General features: G+C 40.4%; 1 protein-coding gene across 2 annotated transcripts; it reads left to right on the forward strand.

Moving 5' to 3' along the window:
• LOC109967186 (Krueppel-like factor 15) lies at positions 1-13,522 on the forward strand. 2 transcript variants are annotated; one of them, XM_020612582.1, is made up of 3 exons: positions 1-113; positions 1,662-3,269; positions 12,315-13,522. In XM_020612582.1, the coding sequence occupies exons 2-3, from the start codon at positions 1,762-1,764 to the stop codon at positions 12,481-12,483; spliced, it is 1,677 nt and encodes a 558-aa protein (XP_020468238.1). In that variant the 5' UTR covers positions 1-113; positions 1,662-1,761; the 3' UTR covers positions 12,484-13,522. The 2 variants fall into 2 exon arrangements, with proteins under 2 accessions (XP_020468238.1, XP_020468239.1); XM_020612583.1 differs by lacking the exon at positions 12,315-13,522 and adding an exon at positions 12,148-12,303.
• Positions 13,523-16,980: the final 3,458 nt, after the last annotated feature.

Below are 16,980 nucleotides of genomic sequence, written 5' to 3' on the forward strand. Positions count from 1 at the left end.
ACTATGCGAAGACCTTGCCGTGGAGTTATATTGCCATTACGCACTATTACGCACTGATAGATTCGTCAAGGAAAGCTCAGAGGAGCGGATTTTTTGATTCCTCGCATATACAGGTGAGTGTGACGAGGCAGGGACGCTGCTGTGGTTTTTATAGTTGACTGAAAAGTCCGTCTTTATGTGTGCCTGTGTATTTCCTGTGTGATTGTGGAGAGCAGTGGGAAGCATGAATGCTGGTGAGTGTATGGAGAGGAGGTATATCTAGCCACACTACACAAATGCGAGCTTATAGAGACACTATGCTTCATGCATTACGCTGTTTATGCATACGATTTATGCATACGCTATGGCACAAACAATAGGAAGTCTTTATACAATCCGCACTGGGGCGCATTGAGTTGTATACCATGTAATATACCATGTAAATCTAATAACGGGACTTGTAATTTACAAATTCACAGTCTGAAGTGTTAAACATGTCATAAATCCCGAATTAAACTTCATAAGTGATTATCCTTGCGGCGTGGTGAAGCCCGGGGGCGCATCATGTTGTCAAAGCATTTCTGGTGTGTCCGAGTGGCAGGACTACTAAAGGGCAAATGACTTAAAACTTGTCCAGGCCGAGGTGTTCCAAAACTATCTTGACAAACTTTTATTCCATAAGTTTACTGCTAGTAGCAGAAAGCCTCAGTTCCTCAATGGCATATGATGTTGTCACACAGTATTTCAGATTATAAAACCACACTGCGGAAACAACATCGGTGCAACATCATAAGAAAACCGATCGCTTTTAACGTCCTGTTACTGTCATAGCCTAACTCAACGTCACTGGAGTGATAATCATATTACATTAATTATTTTGGGGGGACCACCTGAAATCTCTGTGACCTCCAGACTTCACTTTGGAAGTCGGGGGGGTTCTGCTATTTATCTTTACAGAAGAGGGCGCACAGTCGTTTTGTTTTCACTCTATTTTTTTTTTCAAGCAACACACGTGTAACCTTTCAAGGTTTTAAAAGGGATTTAAATATTTTATCATCACTTACTGCTTTCAGGGTCGTTTGATGATGACAAGCATGTTTAATCCATGTAAATATAGATGTGGTGCATTGTTTGGGGTGGGTATAAGTAGAAACATTATCATCCCAGTGAAATCTGCTGGACTTTTACCAAATGACTACACCTTTCACCTTTCACTGTAAGGTTTTAACTGTGTTCAGTATTCCTAATTTCTGAAAGCATATACTATATCACATATGAGTATCTTAAAGTTTTGTAGCATTGCCATTGTTTTGTCAGACAGATTAAGCTGTAATATGAACCACAAGAGGCAAATAAATAGGAACAATTTTTTAAATGACAGCAGAACTCTTTGACTTTAATGTTTGGAGTGGTGAGAAATAGGAACCTCGTGGCCACGTGGTCAGTTTGAAGTGCTCACCAGCAGCTGCACTGTGTGCACACATGTGGTTGATTTTCCAGTATGCAGCTGTGACATCAGCTACACACCTCATGAACAAGCACTACTCAGCACTTGATGGACAAAATCTCTTTTTATACAAAGCATTGCTGCTTGGGCTGACATTTACTCACGTTCAACCATATATTTCTTTCATTTGTGTCATTGTTCATAATTGATGAATACAATCATTTGTCTTCCACAGGAGGAAGAAAAAGTCTGACCTCAACATTCAGCCGATCTCGATCAGAGCAGCTTGATCTTCAGAGCAGAGCAGAGTTTAGCTGTCATTCATCCGCACAGGAATGGTGGATCACTTGCCACTTGGTGAGGAGACCTTCCTGTATTATACCGGCTCCCCAGAGTCTGAACATAACTGTCTCTGTTGCCACACCAATGGTGGCCTGTCACCGGGTATTATGGTAACTGATGCATGCATCTACGATCACCACCACCACCTCTACCGAGGGGTGAAGCTCTCCTCACCATCTTGTCTTTCTGAGGATGACCTCAGCGACTCCTCCAGCCCTCGTTCCTCCCTCTGCTCCAGCCCCGAGTCCTTGTCGCCAACGTCGCGCCACATTCTTGGCTCCAGCTATGAAAGCAGTAGCAGCAGGAACTATAGCTCTTCTGGAGGAGAGGGTCAAGACAGTCTGCTGGACCTTGTCCTCCCACAGGCCTCCATCACCACCTCATTAAGCTCTAATGCCAGCAGCAGCTCTCAGTCTTCTCCTCTATCTTCATCTTTATCCTTAGCCTCCCCACCAACCTCTTCCTTCCCATCTGCCCCTCTTTTACCCATGGGCCTGGCCTGGGAGTCCAAGAGGGAACAACGGCTGAGTCTCCTCCATCAGCAGGCCAAAGAGGACTGTTACGAATTCCCCGTCCTCCTGGATGAGCTGCAGGACCCTGCAGCACTCCTCTTTCAGCCCACCCTGGAGGAGATTGAGGAATTTCTAGAGGAAAACATGGTGGTGGCAATGGAGAAGGAAGAGGAAGGGAGCGATGAAGCAATGTCACCAACCTCAAAGTATGCTGAGGCACAAAGTTCAAGGTCCTTAGCAGAAAAATGTGCATCACTATCAGACATCTCAGATCAGACTGTGCCTGTGGCTCATTCTCCACTGTCCCCCTGCTCAGAGACCAAACCTGCATCATGTGCATCTGACATGGACTGCTCACCATCAACAGTGGATTCTAGCTGTATAACTAGTTCTGCTTCGACTAGTTATGGAGCTGATGGCATTAAACTGGAGGACTGTGGGTCACCTTCAGCCTCATCAGAAGGTACCAGTGTTTCCTCCAGTGTGCCGGTCATCCTACACATCCAGCCCATACAGATCAAACAAGAACCCAGCCCCAGTGCCATATCAGATGCTGCCATCCAGCAAAGTCAACCCCAGCAAACCCAATCCCAAATAACCCAGGCCACATCAGACATTAAAATTGCGCAGCTCCTGGTCAATATCCAGGGGCAAACCTTTGCCTTGGTGCCTCAGCTGCTTTCCCCAGCAAACATTAGTAGCTTGAGCAAAACCGGAACCACCACTTCTTCCAGATTTGTCCGGATTGCACCGGTGCCCATTGCAGCTAAGCCGATTGGGCTTGGCGAATGTAGAGGTTCAACAGCAGGGATTCTCACGGGAGGTCAGAGGTACCAGAAGAGTGCGGTAGCAGATCTTATTAAAATGCACAAGTGCTCTTTTCCTGGCTGTAATAAAATGTACACCAAGAGTAGCCACCTTAAAGCCCATCTAAGGAGGCACACGGGGGAAAAGCCCTTTGCCTGTACATGGCCAGGCTGTGGATGGAGGTGAGTAAAACCAGCTGTCTTTATCTTATATAAAATGATTCAAATAATTAGTGAGTCAAAAGAGAAATCAGTCATTATATGGAGACATGAAGACAAATTAATCTGCTAGAACCTTCTTGCTCCTTCATGACCTATGCACATTTTAACTTCAATCTGACCAATGTTTGGATTGGTGGATGAAAATGAAAAACAAGATTGATACAGTGCATTATCCAACAGAATGTGCAGTTAAATAGTGTTTCTAGCACCTATAGTGTAAACTGTTCTATATGTTGATCTACACTACAGTGTAATCAGGGCTATCAACTTCCGATGTGACAACAGCTGCCGATAACTGACTTTCCCTGGTGTTTGTAGACTTTGAAGAGATGTACAAAGTGCTCCACATTAGTGTGTCACAAGAACACCGAAGAGGGTGTTCTCTATACTGGAGTTGTTACAGATAAAAAAGTATACTAAGCACTATTTAGCAAAATACTGATCATAATCCAGAAAGCGTTGGATGGACCGAAAACTGCTTGGATGTCTTGTTTTACTCCTGTTGACATAAATTTGTGTTGGAAAGTTTTCATCCTTTACACAGGAACAGCAAATGGTTCAGTTTTTTACCTTATTAGATTGAGTGTCCTTGATATCACCACTTTGTTTAAAAGAACCAATGTACTGTTTTCACAGGAGAGAGGAAGGTTTTATAGGGACATAAATATGTGTTAAATATGCAAAGAGAGAGTTCAGTTTAGGCAATTTATGGATGGGAGGGAAAGGAAAAACAGTCTATGTTCAGAGAAGCAGCACTGATCTATTCAAGAAGGCTGTAATTTGTTTTTTCCTGCATGCTGTGTCCCTGCTATCTGTGTGTTTTTGAACCATGATAAAGTTGTAGATTAGATAGAGTGCCTTTGAAAGGTGCCTGCATTCAGACTTTGCCCCCTGCTAGTTATTCCACTTGTTTGCTCACTGTCTGCAACCACTGCAAACACACACATTTATGCAGCAGACAAACACTTGGACACTCAGATAACCAGGGTTACTCTTGTAATCAAATGTACGTTTGGGAACTTTTATGACACTTAAGAAGTAGTATAGTCAAGTATTCCAAATGGACAGTCTTCAAATGATATTTTTCACAGAAATTTCCCTGAAAAGCTTGACCACTGCCCTAGATCACAATCTTATAATCTCATTTTGTCATATATAAAACTGGACCTCTGGAACCTCTTCTGTCCACTCTTTGTTTCACATTAAAATAGATCAACCTCTGTTATACATATTCGATCCAAACTGGACAGTCTTCTGTTTTTGTGTTACAAATAGGGATGGATGCTGATCAGAGGTGGAAAGTAAAGAAGTACAAATACTTTGTTACCGTATTTAAGTAAATTATTCTGGTATTTGTACTCTACTTGAGTATTTATTTTTCTGACATTATACTTTTAGTCCCTACATTTTAACACAAATATCTGTACTTTCTACTCACATTTTCAAACAGGCTTCGTCACTTTTACCTTTAATACATATGAATGGAATCATCCATTATTATTATTATTTAGTACTTACTGCAAAATTTGCACACCACTGCACTGACATGTCCTTTGTTTAGTCTGCTAGTGCCTCGTGATTCCATGAAGATCTCTCACATGCACAGTTAAGTCTTGCTTTACTTCAGACCATAGATGTATGCTTCAAATGCTGTAAAACGTTCTGGTTGTTTGAAGATTTTGGGGCAACATATACACTGGTATCATGTTTTGTAATAAAGAAACATGTCAACAAGTGCAGCAGTGAGTTTCACCAATGTGTTTTTGAACATTTTTCTACAAATATGGAAGTCTATGGCACACACATAGGTGCATGTGGAGCCTTGTGTGTGTCTGTGTATGAGGTTAAGGAGGAATTTACATCAGGTTTTTAGCTACATCATCTGAAATACAAAAAATAAACAATTAAAATGATTTCTTCAATAAGATCTAGTTTGTCATTTGTGAAGGAGCTCAAATAGAACTGCAGATAGGTTTTTAGCTGTATTCTCTACACCCAGACCAGAGCCAAACTGACAATTGAAGTTGTGTTTAAGTAAAGTTAGGCCTGGATTTGCTTAAGGTTAAGAAAGTGATGCCAGTGTGCACGTGTGTGTGCTTCTCTGTGTATGTGTACAAATGCGAAAGAGTAAGTCAGATAAGTTTGAGCTGGCTCAGCACATAGCTCTTATCTGGTATTTGTCAGAGATCAGGGTTCTCCCTGCTATCACCTAAGTTTGTGAGGAAGCTGTATTACACTTGGGGCTATTTAAATTCCTCCAGATTCCACACCTATTTTCACAGTATGCATTAGGTCTGGGCATGCACCCAAGCATTATTTATTTGTATATTTTGTAATATCAAGTTATTTTGGGCAAAAAGCTCAAACGTTTCATTAAACATATTGCCATCCTATTTTTGTAAAAAGCAGCTCTCTAAGATTTCATTTCATACCTGGGTATAGTCAAAGTTCTTTCTTATTTCAACTCTACTTCAACTCTCATAGTTTATTTAACAAGAACAATGTACATTATTAAACATTACTGTAGTGCCACAATTGGCCAAAAGTCTATTTTTCATTGGCTGCATGTAAGTCCACTTTAGAGTTTGTTTTCAACTGTGCCTCCTGCTACATTTATTTCAGGGTGTTCACACAGAGTAGGGGTGTCGCGATATACCTGTAATGACAATAATCATAATATTTAAAAAATGAAATACTCACATTATGTTAATAATACACATATTATAATATCATAAATAATCTAGAGCCAATAACTATCTCTGTGTCCCCTGCTCCCTGCAGGCAACTTTGTTCAAGTTGTCATTATGTTGATGGCAGATGTTAGGCTATATGGATTATTATTATTTTTTTTTTTACTATTCAATAAATGTAACAGTTCCTTTTGTTACAGACTTTCTCTCCTCCTCCCTACACTCAGATTTTGAGTGCAATTCATTTGGCAAAAAAAAGACAGCATACCCAATAAAGTTAAAGTGGAATTTCACTGATAGCATTATTTAGTTTTTCAAACCTCTGTAGATATTGTGATAATACTGTTGTCGTGAATTTTTTTTTGGCCATGATAATTTTGTAGCGACATCATGGCAGCCCTAAGACAGGAATAAAGTAGTTGTGTGTAGCTGGGTTCTGGTGGCACTGTAGTTTGGAGGGTAAGTTGTGTTGAGCTGTACAGATGTGACATACGTACACCGATCAGCCATAGCATTATGACCACTGACATGTGAAGTGAATAACACTGATCACCTCGTTACAGTGGCACCTGTCAGTGTGGGGGGTATATTAGGCAGTAAGTGAACATTCAGTCATTGAAGTCAATGTGTTGGAAGCAGGAAAATGGGCAAGTGTAAGGATCTGGGAGACTTTGACAAGGGCCAAACTGTGATGGCTGATGACTGAGCAAGAGCATCTCCCAGACTGTAGGTGTGGTTGGATGTTCCTGATCTGCAGTGGTTAGTGCCTACCAACAGTGTCCAAGGAATGTTTTGAGGATTGCTTGGGAAAGATTAAGTTTGTATGTTTGCATTGAGTCTTCTTGACTGAGCAAGTTCAAACTGTCGCACGGACAAATTGTAACAAAAAATGCAACGTTTGATCAATTATATGTTTTTGAATACACATGAATTGTGTAAAGTGGCTTCAGTGAGTCAGTAGTGAATGCGAGAGTTGTGTCAAACAAGCTGAATATATAATATTCCAGTCAGGGAGAATGGGGTATTATTTGTTAGCGTCACTTTGTTATTTTGGCTGACACATGAATACATATAATGCTAGATAAAAATCCTGCTGACTGCAGCTTAAATGTTGCTTTGCCACTGGAAATATAAAAAGTAAAGAAATGCTATAGTTAGCATTAACTATACTGCAGTGTTTTCTAGATGGATGCATGAATCAAGACAGAGTCTGTTTGACTAATTGGTCGAATCAACTAGCTCTCTTCCTAATTCTGCTGTTATATTTTCACCACATCATTTTATGAATCATCATCAAAAACTAGCAATATGTCCTTATAGTTGACTATATCTTTAACATACTGTATGCATAACAGCCCTTTGAAAGCTATACCCTGCATTTGCAGGCACACATTTTGCTGTATATCACACTGCATCCCTGGTATCTAATAAAACATGCATTTCCAGTACTTAACCTGCAGAATGAAAGATAGATAGATAGATAGATACTTTAGTTAGTTTAGTTGCTGCAACCAGCAGCAATAAAAGAATCAGAATAAAACAAGATAGTTACAGTATAAATATAAATATAAGCAACAACAATAAATCGAACAGCAAATATATACAATGGCATATGCATTCAGCGGTGTTCACCTGATGCGAAACGCTGCAAAGCAGTGCAATGTAATGTACTAGTTAATGTCAGTAAGATGTAAGGTGCTAAATGCATTAGCAGCAACTTGAGGCGAAATGGGGTGGGAAACAGGTTGGATATTACAGTCTTTAGTCTTTTGCAGCTTTTAGGGTGTGTGGAATTGGTTATGTGTGTGCATGTTGGGGGGGGGACACAGGCTACAGCTCTGGAGAAGAAGCTGTTCGTTATCTATTATTGTGCATGTTCATTGCCCTGTATCTTTTGCCCGAGGGCAGGGGTACAAACAGTCTGTAACCTGGATGGGTTGAATTCATAATGATGTTGCCCTCCTTTGTAAGCAGCTAGCATAAACTGTGTCCAGATTGGGGAGCTGGGTTCCCACAATTCTGTGCAGTCTTGACTATCCGAGCCAGGTCTCTCTGGTTCTCTGCAGTGCAGCTGGTGTACCACACTGTAACACAGTGGCAGAGAATGCTCTCTATTGTGCTTCTGTAGAAGTTCACTAGGAGCTGAAAAGGGATTTTGGCTTTTTTAAGCTTCCTGAAGAAGAAGAGCCTCTGCTGAGCTTTCTTCACCAAGTAGAAGGTGTTAACAGTCCACGTCAGATCTTTTGTGATGTGCAGACCCAAGAATTTTGTGTCATTGGCCCTTATGACTTCCTCACCTTTTATGTGAAGGCGGGGAGGTGATGTTTTCCTGGTCCTTCTATAGTCCACAACCATCTCCTTTGTTTTTGTGGTGTTCATGACCAAGTCACTGACTGCACCCCCACCCGCTCAATGAGGTGTTGAATCTCATTGAGCGGGTGGGGGTGCAGTCATGGGTGAACAGGGTGAAGAGGGCTGAACTGAGGATGCAGCCCTGTGGTCCTCTTGTATTTAGGATGAGAGTAGATGATGTGCAGTTGCCCATTCTGATATGTTGTGGTCTATCAGTGAGGAAATCGAATAGGAGCAGAGTGTGGTGGTTAATCCCAGGTTGCCTAAGCTTGTTTACAAGTTGTTTACAAGTGCAATTGAGATTGTGTCTTCCATCGATCTGTTTCCACGGTAGGCAAACTCATGGCTGTCCAGATCGGTGGGAATGCTGGCTTTGATGTGGGACAGAACAAGCCTCTCAAAGCACTTCATAATGATTGTTGTCAGGGCAACTTGGTGATAATCATTGAGGCAACTGGCTGCTTGATTTTTGGGCTCTGGAACAAAAGTGGTATATTTGAGGCATTGGACAGCTGCGGCCTGCTGCAAGGACAGGTTGATGATATTGGTGAACACCCCCACTAGTTGGTTGACACATGGCTTCAGTTTGCAGCCTGGCACCCTGTCAGGTCCTGTTGCCTTGGTGATGTCAATCTTCCTCAGAGTGGATCTCACCTGGTGGAGCTCAAAGGAGAGTACAGGCTCCTCTCTGGATGGTGATGTTGTCTGGGTTTCTACTCTGCTGGTGTGGTTGTCGAAGCATGCAAAGAACTGGTTCAGGACATCAGGAAGTGTGGTCTCATGGTTATTCGGTGAGGTGCTGCTCTTGTAGTCTGTTATGGCTTTCATACTGCGGGGGTTGTTATTTTTAAAGTGTTCCTCTATGCACCACTGCTGCTTGTATCTACGCTTAGCTTCCCTAATGCCTTCTCTCAGTTCTCTCCGGGCATTACTGTAAGCCAGCCTGTCTCCTTGCCCTGAGCAAAGACTGCATATTCCTGTGAGGCCATGGATTTTGGTTTGGGAACACCTTGATGGTCTTGGTGATTAATACAATATCAGTGCAGAAGGCTATGTAGGGCAGAACAGATGAGCTGTATTCCTCCAAATGTTTCTTCCTTAACAAACAAAGGTACACAAGTCCTCCAAAAACCAAATTCCCATAGTCTTTAGATGAAAGAAGCATTATACTGTGTTATACAGTTGCCCTTATGTTGCTCCTCTCCCACTGGGCACAGGAAATGGAGGTGAGCAGAAGAGTTTTACCTTAGAATGGAACCATGTGCTGGCTCCTCTGAAGTAGAGAGGAGTCATATTTTATTGGTGGTACTCATTACCTCAGTGAAAATTGCCAGACTGCTTTCTGTATTCTTTTTTTAAAGCTTTTTATCTCTGTTTTTCTTGCTGATTGTACTTTATAGTTATGCACAGATCTAGGTACATAGACAAAGTCATAGGTAAACAGTTATAAGAACACATACAGGCAACACTCACACATGAGTATTCAGTATTTTCAGACCTGCATGGAGACCCATTAGAGGTTTATACTGGACAGCTGGGCTCAAATCCTGCTATAAAAACACTGTGATGTTGTCTTGACTTAACAGCTGTCATAAGGCTTACTGTCCTCTTCAGCAGATACAGTCATTTTTAAAAAGTGTTGTTGGGTGTTGAGAGAGCTGCCACAGTGTGATTTTCTTCAGATTTGGACACTTAGAGCTCAACAGGGAAAAAAAGAGAGAGTGCATACCGATCTGTCAGTTATGACATATTATTGAGCCTCCTGGGAAACCGAGTCCCTTGGCCTCTCCAGGGAGGTCAACGAGGTTGAGTTCAAGAAAACAGCCTCTGTGGAGTTAGAAAAGATTCAGCATCCTGCTAAAGAACAAAATGATAAACTGAATCGGCCTTTTTTGGTTTTCAAAAATCCTATTTTGGAAAACCAGTCAAAATCATTTTTATAGCTTGTGGTCTATACTGTAGCTTTGTGTGCAGGAGGCAACCTTCTGCCACTTATTAGTGCAGTCATACTTTAATGTGATTTTTCTTTGAACTTGCAAACAGTTGAAATTGAGCCATTCATAAAGACGGGAGACACAAATTGCTTTCAGTTGACAGGAGAAACTAACCGACCTGACTGCCCCACTTTTTTTAGTTGTTTTATTGTAGCTACAAAGCTGTGTTTAGGGACAAGCTAGAACAAAACCTGCTTATGTATTTCCCACAGCACCCACACTAATATGTATACTATGTGAGTTACTGCAGCCACGCCAAACTGCCCCAAGCACTTAAGGTGCACAGTCCTCGAGTAAAAAAGAGAAGTACCCTCCACCCTTAGAGTTAAACTGAGCAACCTCACCACCAGCCCTGGAGCAGATAGAGCAGAGAGGCCTAACACAAGTTAGAATAGCACTGGGTGGAACTTAAAGATTGATGAAGAAAAATATTATTTCTGTCAGTTTCTTGGGTAAAACAATTTCTCTTCAGTTAAGTAAAGATGGTGACAGGAAATGATGTCATCTTCCTTGCTTTTTTGTGAAAGCTGAGCCACATTCACTCAAAGCGAGAGCGACAACGTCATTTCCTGTCACCACCTTTATTCAAGGGAAAAGAATAATCATAGCTGAGAAATGGATGAAAATCATATTTTTCCTGCCCAAGACAATAATAATTTTGATTCTTCATTCACAGAAGAGTCCATGAGAATTGAGGAAATATGTTCACAATGTAGGCAAGCATTGTCAAATTACGGTACAGGTTTAAACAGTTGGCATGGATTAGTTCCCCAGGATAATAGAGGAGTTCTCTGTAACGTGAGTGTACATAATACATGAGACAAGCTGCGGCTAGACAGGAGGTAGTAGTGTGAAATGACAGGTACCCTATCCACACACCCCCTAAATAAATAAGTAAGGTAAACCTACTGGTGGAAAGTCTTTTCCTCAGTAAACATCTTTGACAAAGACAATAGAATTAGAACAGTAGATGACTGTCACAAGTCAAACCAAGTGCTTACAGTACTAGTTAATCCTGCTGTTATCCTGCTGCAGAAAAACTCCTTGGGTAAACACTGCGTTGAACAAAAGCTGTGTGTTCTTTGTCTATCTCACTATTAGCTGAATAAACCTTCACTCCAGAGATGCAAGTTAAAAAGATGTTGCTACCACACACTTAACCAGATGAATCCTCAGGTCTGATCGTTTGGAGGTTCTTGTCTTCTGAAATCTCACAGTTTAAGATGTGCCAGTTATCTTCTTTTTATTCCCGGGCCATTAAAATGATGAACAGGCCAATTGTTTAATCCATGTTTACAATGGAAATGGCCTGAAATAACTCTCAGTGACAATTTTGCCTTTTTATGAATTATCGCCTTCAGCCTGCTGTTGCTGCTGCTGGGAAATCAATCTGTGTCATAGATTAATCTGATCTTAACAACTTTACTAATATACATAGATACACTAAGAGACACACACATATACAACACTACTTTATCAACCACTTAAACCTTTATTGTCATGATATCCAAGCTGGTTGCAGCCCATAGAGCCCAGAGTAGAACAGGCCAGAAATAGACTGGGCTGGGTTCTGCTGTGCTCATATATGGGATGGCGTTTTAACTTAACAGGGAAGACACAGGGTGAAACCAATGTGCAGTGTCACACTTTCAGATTCCCCTTATATCAAACGACTTCACATTTATTTAATGGTATTTGACAGTTTGAGGCATGACTATATATACAGGAAGCAATTCGTACAAACATAAGTGGGAGTATTTTAATCTGGCAAAGAAATAATGTATTTTTCATTTGAAATTTCAGGCTTTTACAACCAAGAGTCATGAAGTCAGTTGACTGACAACTGTGACTGGGGGACTAAACACAAGAAAAGGAAGTAATGAGCGGGGAATTATTGTTGTAAAGATGCTTAATGACAAGAAAAACACCACAGATTTCATAAATCACATCCTGGGGTTTCCTTCCGGCAGGTTCTCCCGGTCAGATGAGCTGTCCCGACATCGTCGATCCCACTCCGGAGTAAAACCATACCAGTGCATTGTGTGTGAGAAGAAGTTTGCCCGCAGTGATCACCTGTCGAAACACCTCAAAGTCCACCGCTTTCCAAGAAGCAGCAGGATGGGGCGCTCTGCAAACTGACCCCTCTGACTCACTCTGACAGACTGACGGTAGCAGATAGAGGAGGAGGGCTGTGGGTGTGTGTGTGTGTGTGTGTGTGTGTGTGTGAGTGAGCGTGTGTGCAAGACAAAAGGCCGAGGGAAGGGGTGAAGGTCCAAACACCCTTTAAATGAGTTTGCTCAGTACTCTTTATGCTCTTGTATGTGTTTATGTTCAAATATGTACGTGATGTGCATTGACGGTACTGTGATAATTTATTGGGTGGTGAGGAAAAGACAGAAAGTGGTTACTTGACATAACACCGTCACAGGTGGAATAAGCTTCTTGTATATTGCAAAGTTTATTTGTTTCACTTTAGTTAATCTAATTTGAAGAAAGATTTGCTATTCAGACTATTTTTACATTTTAAGGTGCGTTATTGAAAATGCTCGAGTCAAAAGCCTTATACCAAAACAGGTTGGCATACTCAGGGGTCTGCTACTGTTTAGACCCCCCAGTTGTTTCTCTTCCCAGAGCCAAATGTTTTGAAGTATTATTAGCAAAGACCCATCACTTAATGCTTGAATTTAATTTGTTGCCAGCAGTGAGAGCTTACTGGAAGAACTGGGAAGTACTGGAGCCTCTTGATGGCAGAGTAAATGATGCATCAACATTCCTTTACTCTTGAATCAGTCTCTTTGTTGCTTTTGAGTGTTGCTGCAGAAAAACACCTCAAACACATGAAGAAGGTTCAGCTTGATTTACCGCTCACCAAGAAAGACCGTGGCACTATGTAATATGCCCTGGCCCACATGAAACATCTGGTTTCTTTCCTTAATGATTATTTCAAGTATTTTTTTGTAGTTGTATTATGGCCTCACTTGACTGCTTGTTCTATAATGCCTTTTGGGATCATTTGGTTAAAAGGCTTTATCAGAAGAGTTAGCATTTTTACAGCCATCTTGGAGCAAAACAAATTGGGGTGCAGTGATTATCTGCAAAATGCTTGAATCCGAAGTTGAAAACAAATCAAATCAAATCAAATTTTATTTGTATAGCGCCAAATTACAACAAAAGTCATCTCAGGACACTTTACAAAGTAAGGTCTAGACCTTACTGTTATCACTATTATTACAAAGGGAAAACCCAACAAATCCCCCTTGCAAGCACTTGGCGACAGTGGGGAGGAAAAACTCCCTTTAATGGAAGAAACCTCTGACAGACCCCGGCTCTTGGTGGGCGGCCTTCTGCCTCAACCTCGAAAACAACTATTCACAGAAGCATTTCAGTTGTTCTGTCTTATGTTGTTTCCTGGTTTTGTGTTGTTATGTGATGCCATATCATGTATTACTTTATGTCACTACTGTCAAAAATATGGAAAAGAATACAAAATGGTAAATTTGCATTGCTAAGAGGCACAAGGAAAGGCTGCTATCAGCGTGGATCAGTCTAACACACTGATGCACACTGGCCTTGAAGTACCAAAGCTCTTGCCTTTTGTCCTGACAAATCAAGACAGAAGTATTTCAACACACTTGACATTTTATACATGAAATGAAAAGATGTATCTTTTGCATTTCTGGTGTGCTATTAAGAAAACAAATTAACCCTAGACTATCAAGATAAATGCATCAAACTAAGACTGTGTAGCTTTAGCTGGACAGGTGCCAGTGTTGCCACAAAAGCCAAATAAAGGTTAACAGTGAATGTTGAAACATTGCATAAAAGTAGCAGAAATAGTGAAGAGTCATGAAGTCAGCAAACAGCTGGCTGACAGTGGCCACCAAAAGCTACTGGTTATACCACCTGCATGTACTGAATTTAGAAAAGGAGTCTTATTGCTTATGAACTAAGCTTTTCATTTGAACTTTGTTGTACCTGTTACCCATTTGTTGAGACAATGATTGTGTGCCATTACAGCATCAAATAACATCCATAGGGAGTCTTTATTAATCATTTTTCTTTATTTAGATCTTACCCTGTCATGACTTGTTACAGCATGTCCTTCAGAAGTTAATATAAAATTAAAATGCATCCAAAAATCAGTATTAGCTGTCCTTTGTCATAGATCATACCAGATCTTCAGCCATAAAATGAGATGCCTTTGTCTTGTACTGTAAGGGAACAGTGACTTTTTGTCTTTTTATATGTACAGTATGGACTGATCTGCATCTCAGTTGAAATAAACCAAATGAGTCATGGGAGGGACCCAAATGCCTGCTGCACAGAGTTTAGAGAAGGTTTCCTGTGCCAAAAGGACAATGATCAGTTGACAACAGTCAGTACTGTAATTGTTCAAAGAAAGAATGTGAAGTATTGAAATGAAATGGTTTTTGGAAATGTTTGATAACTTACACCTACATGAATTGACTAACCCTTGGGTTATTCGGTGCACCTGACGCTGTATGGGGGATGAGTATTAACTCTGTCAAGCCTTCCATTCCTTCCGTAAAATCAGAAGAAACACATTTCTGAATGGCATGTCATATGTGAGCCCATGAATGTATGTAAATACTGTACATGCCTCTGTAAAGAGAACAGATGTATTCTTTTAGTGATTTCTGAGATTGTGAAAGATTTTTAAAAATATGCAAAGAAAGTGTACATAACATGATAATTCAAATATATAGTGTAAAAATGTGGTAGCTTATTTTTTGTCAGGTGTTTACATGACATATTAATAAAAAGGCTCATGAAATGTTTCATGTTACACATAAAAAATACATGCTTGCAAATGCATTTTTGTAACAGACTTGCACTCATTTTATGAAAGTTCTTTTTCAATGTATTCTGTAAACACTTTATGCAAAAAGAGCTGCTAAAAATATTTTTGCTTTTGTTCTACTATGTAAAACATATTTACAAGAAAAATTCCACAACTAACAATATATTTGGTTTTACTGTTCAAAATGCCAATAATAATTCACAGTTTTCATTACTAGTTTTTTTTTTTTTTTTTGCATGTCAGGAAGAGGAAGAGAAAGCCCTCCTCTGTTGCTTTTCCTAAGGTTTCTTCCATATTTGTCATTAATATTCAGCATATTCCACATTTTTTGGGGGGGGGAGTTTTTCCTTATCTGATTTGAAGGCCCGACTACGTTGTACAGATTGTTAAGTCCCTTGAAGCTAATTTATGATTATGATTAATTTGATGTGAATCCATGACATGGTGTTATTTCAACAGGCTTTACAAGTACCTGTTAATGGTGACTCAGTCAAATATTGTTCTTATACTTTTTATCTATGTTTTTCAGGAAGAGAGACCAAAAAAACATAAAGTACAAAATACAGTATTTGCATTAGTGCCCCTGTCAGAAATGCATTAACACTTGTGATTGTGTTGTGTTACAAAGGTTTAGATGACACATTTTGCTATGCAAATACATTCTAAACCCTCCTTGCATAGCTGGAAGCGCTCATGGCTGCATAGCTTGTGTAGAGTCTGAAAGAGCCCTAACATTAAGCCTAGCCTCTAATCATACTCTAACCATAAGCACTAACACTAACCCCAACTATAAACCAACTGTTCACACACCAAGCTGAAGTATGTCTAACTAATATTGCCAGCTTCCTCCTGAGGTTGGGAGTCCACCATATTGTCTGCAACCAGATACTCTCGAAAATTTATGTGGATTATTTAGAATGTTTCATTTTTAATGTGTGAAGAAAACAATTTAGGATTAAAAAAATACATTAATGAAACAAAAATATAAACACAACAAACACATGTGATCTGTGTCAGCCAATGGGAGCAGCACCCATTGAACTTCTGACCTTACTTTCACTTCCTGTTAGCCAGAGTGCAGTGTTTTGTCAGTTGGCATTAGCCAAGTGAAACATTAGCAATACTTCAATGGATCGTTTATATTATTTATTTATTTTTTAATTCATGAAAGTCCTCGTGTGGAGACTCAAACAATAGGAATAGAGAGTGACTGTGAACCTAACAGAGCTGACATTACTCTGACTCTTGACCCAGTGCCCTGGCACTGATGTAAACACTAAGAGAACCAGGGCCCTGGCAAAATCACTGAAGCCTTCGCACTCCGCCACAACAACAGATGCATTGTTTTGTTATGATGGCTAATGTTAAGCGCATGATTTGTTCCCTTGTAACATTATTGCTTGTTATGAACTTGAGGTATTTTTTGGTTTAGGCACAAGTTTTAACTTACTGTACCAGAAACAAATACCTTGTGTGTGTAACATACTTGGCCAGTAAAAGTGAAGCTGAATATTGTTGATTCATTAGTTGCGGTGTTGGTAACTGAGACCATACATTTTTGATTTCAGACTCTGAGGCTGAAATATGAACAAACCTGTCCGTTGTTTGCTGCTTGTGTGCAAGAACGTCCCTGGGTGTTTTCTGGCTCTGTGTGTGTGTATGTGGAGTCACTGTATAAAAGCTAAAAAGAGGTAGCAGCAAACAGCGAAGCAATTCTGTGCAGTGTCTGTTGTGGGTGTAGGTCATGCTGATTTATGAGCTAGCGCAGTCAAATTCCTGGATGCAACAGGAGGATTTAATTCACCACATCTGGA

This window comes from Monopterus albus, unplaced genomic scaffold (assembly GCF_001952655.1).
Source record: "Monopterus albus unplaced genomic scaffold, M_albus_1.0 scaffold126.1, whole genome shotgun sequence".
Classification (NCBI taxonomy): Eukaryota; Metazoa; Chordata; class Actinopteri; order Synbranchiformes; family Synbranchidae; genus Monopterus; species Monopterus albus.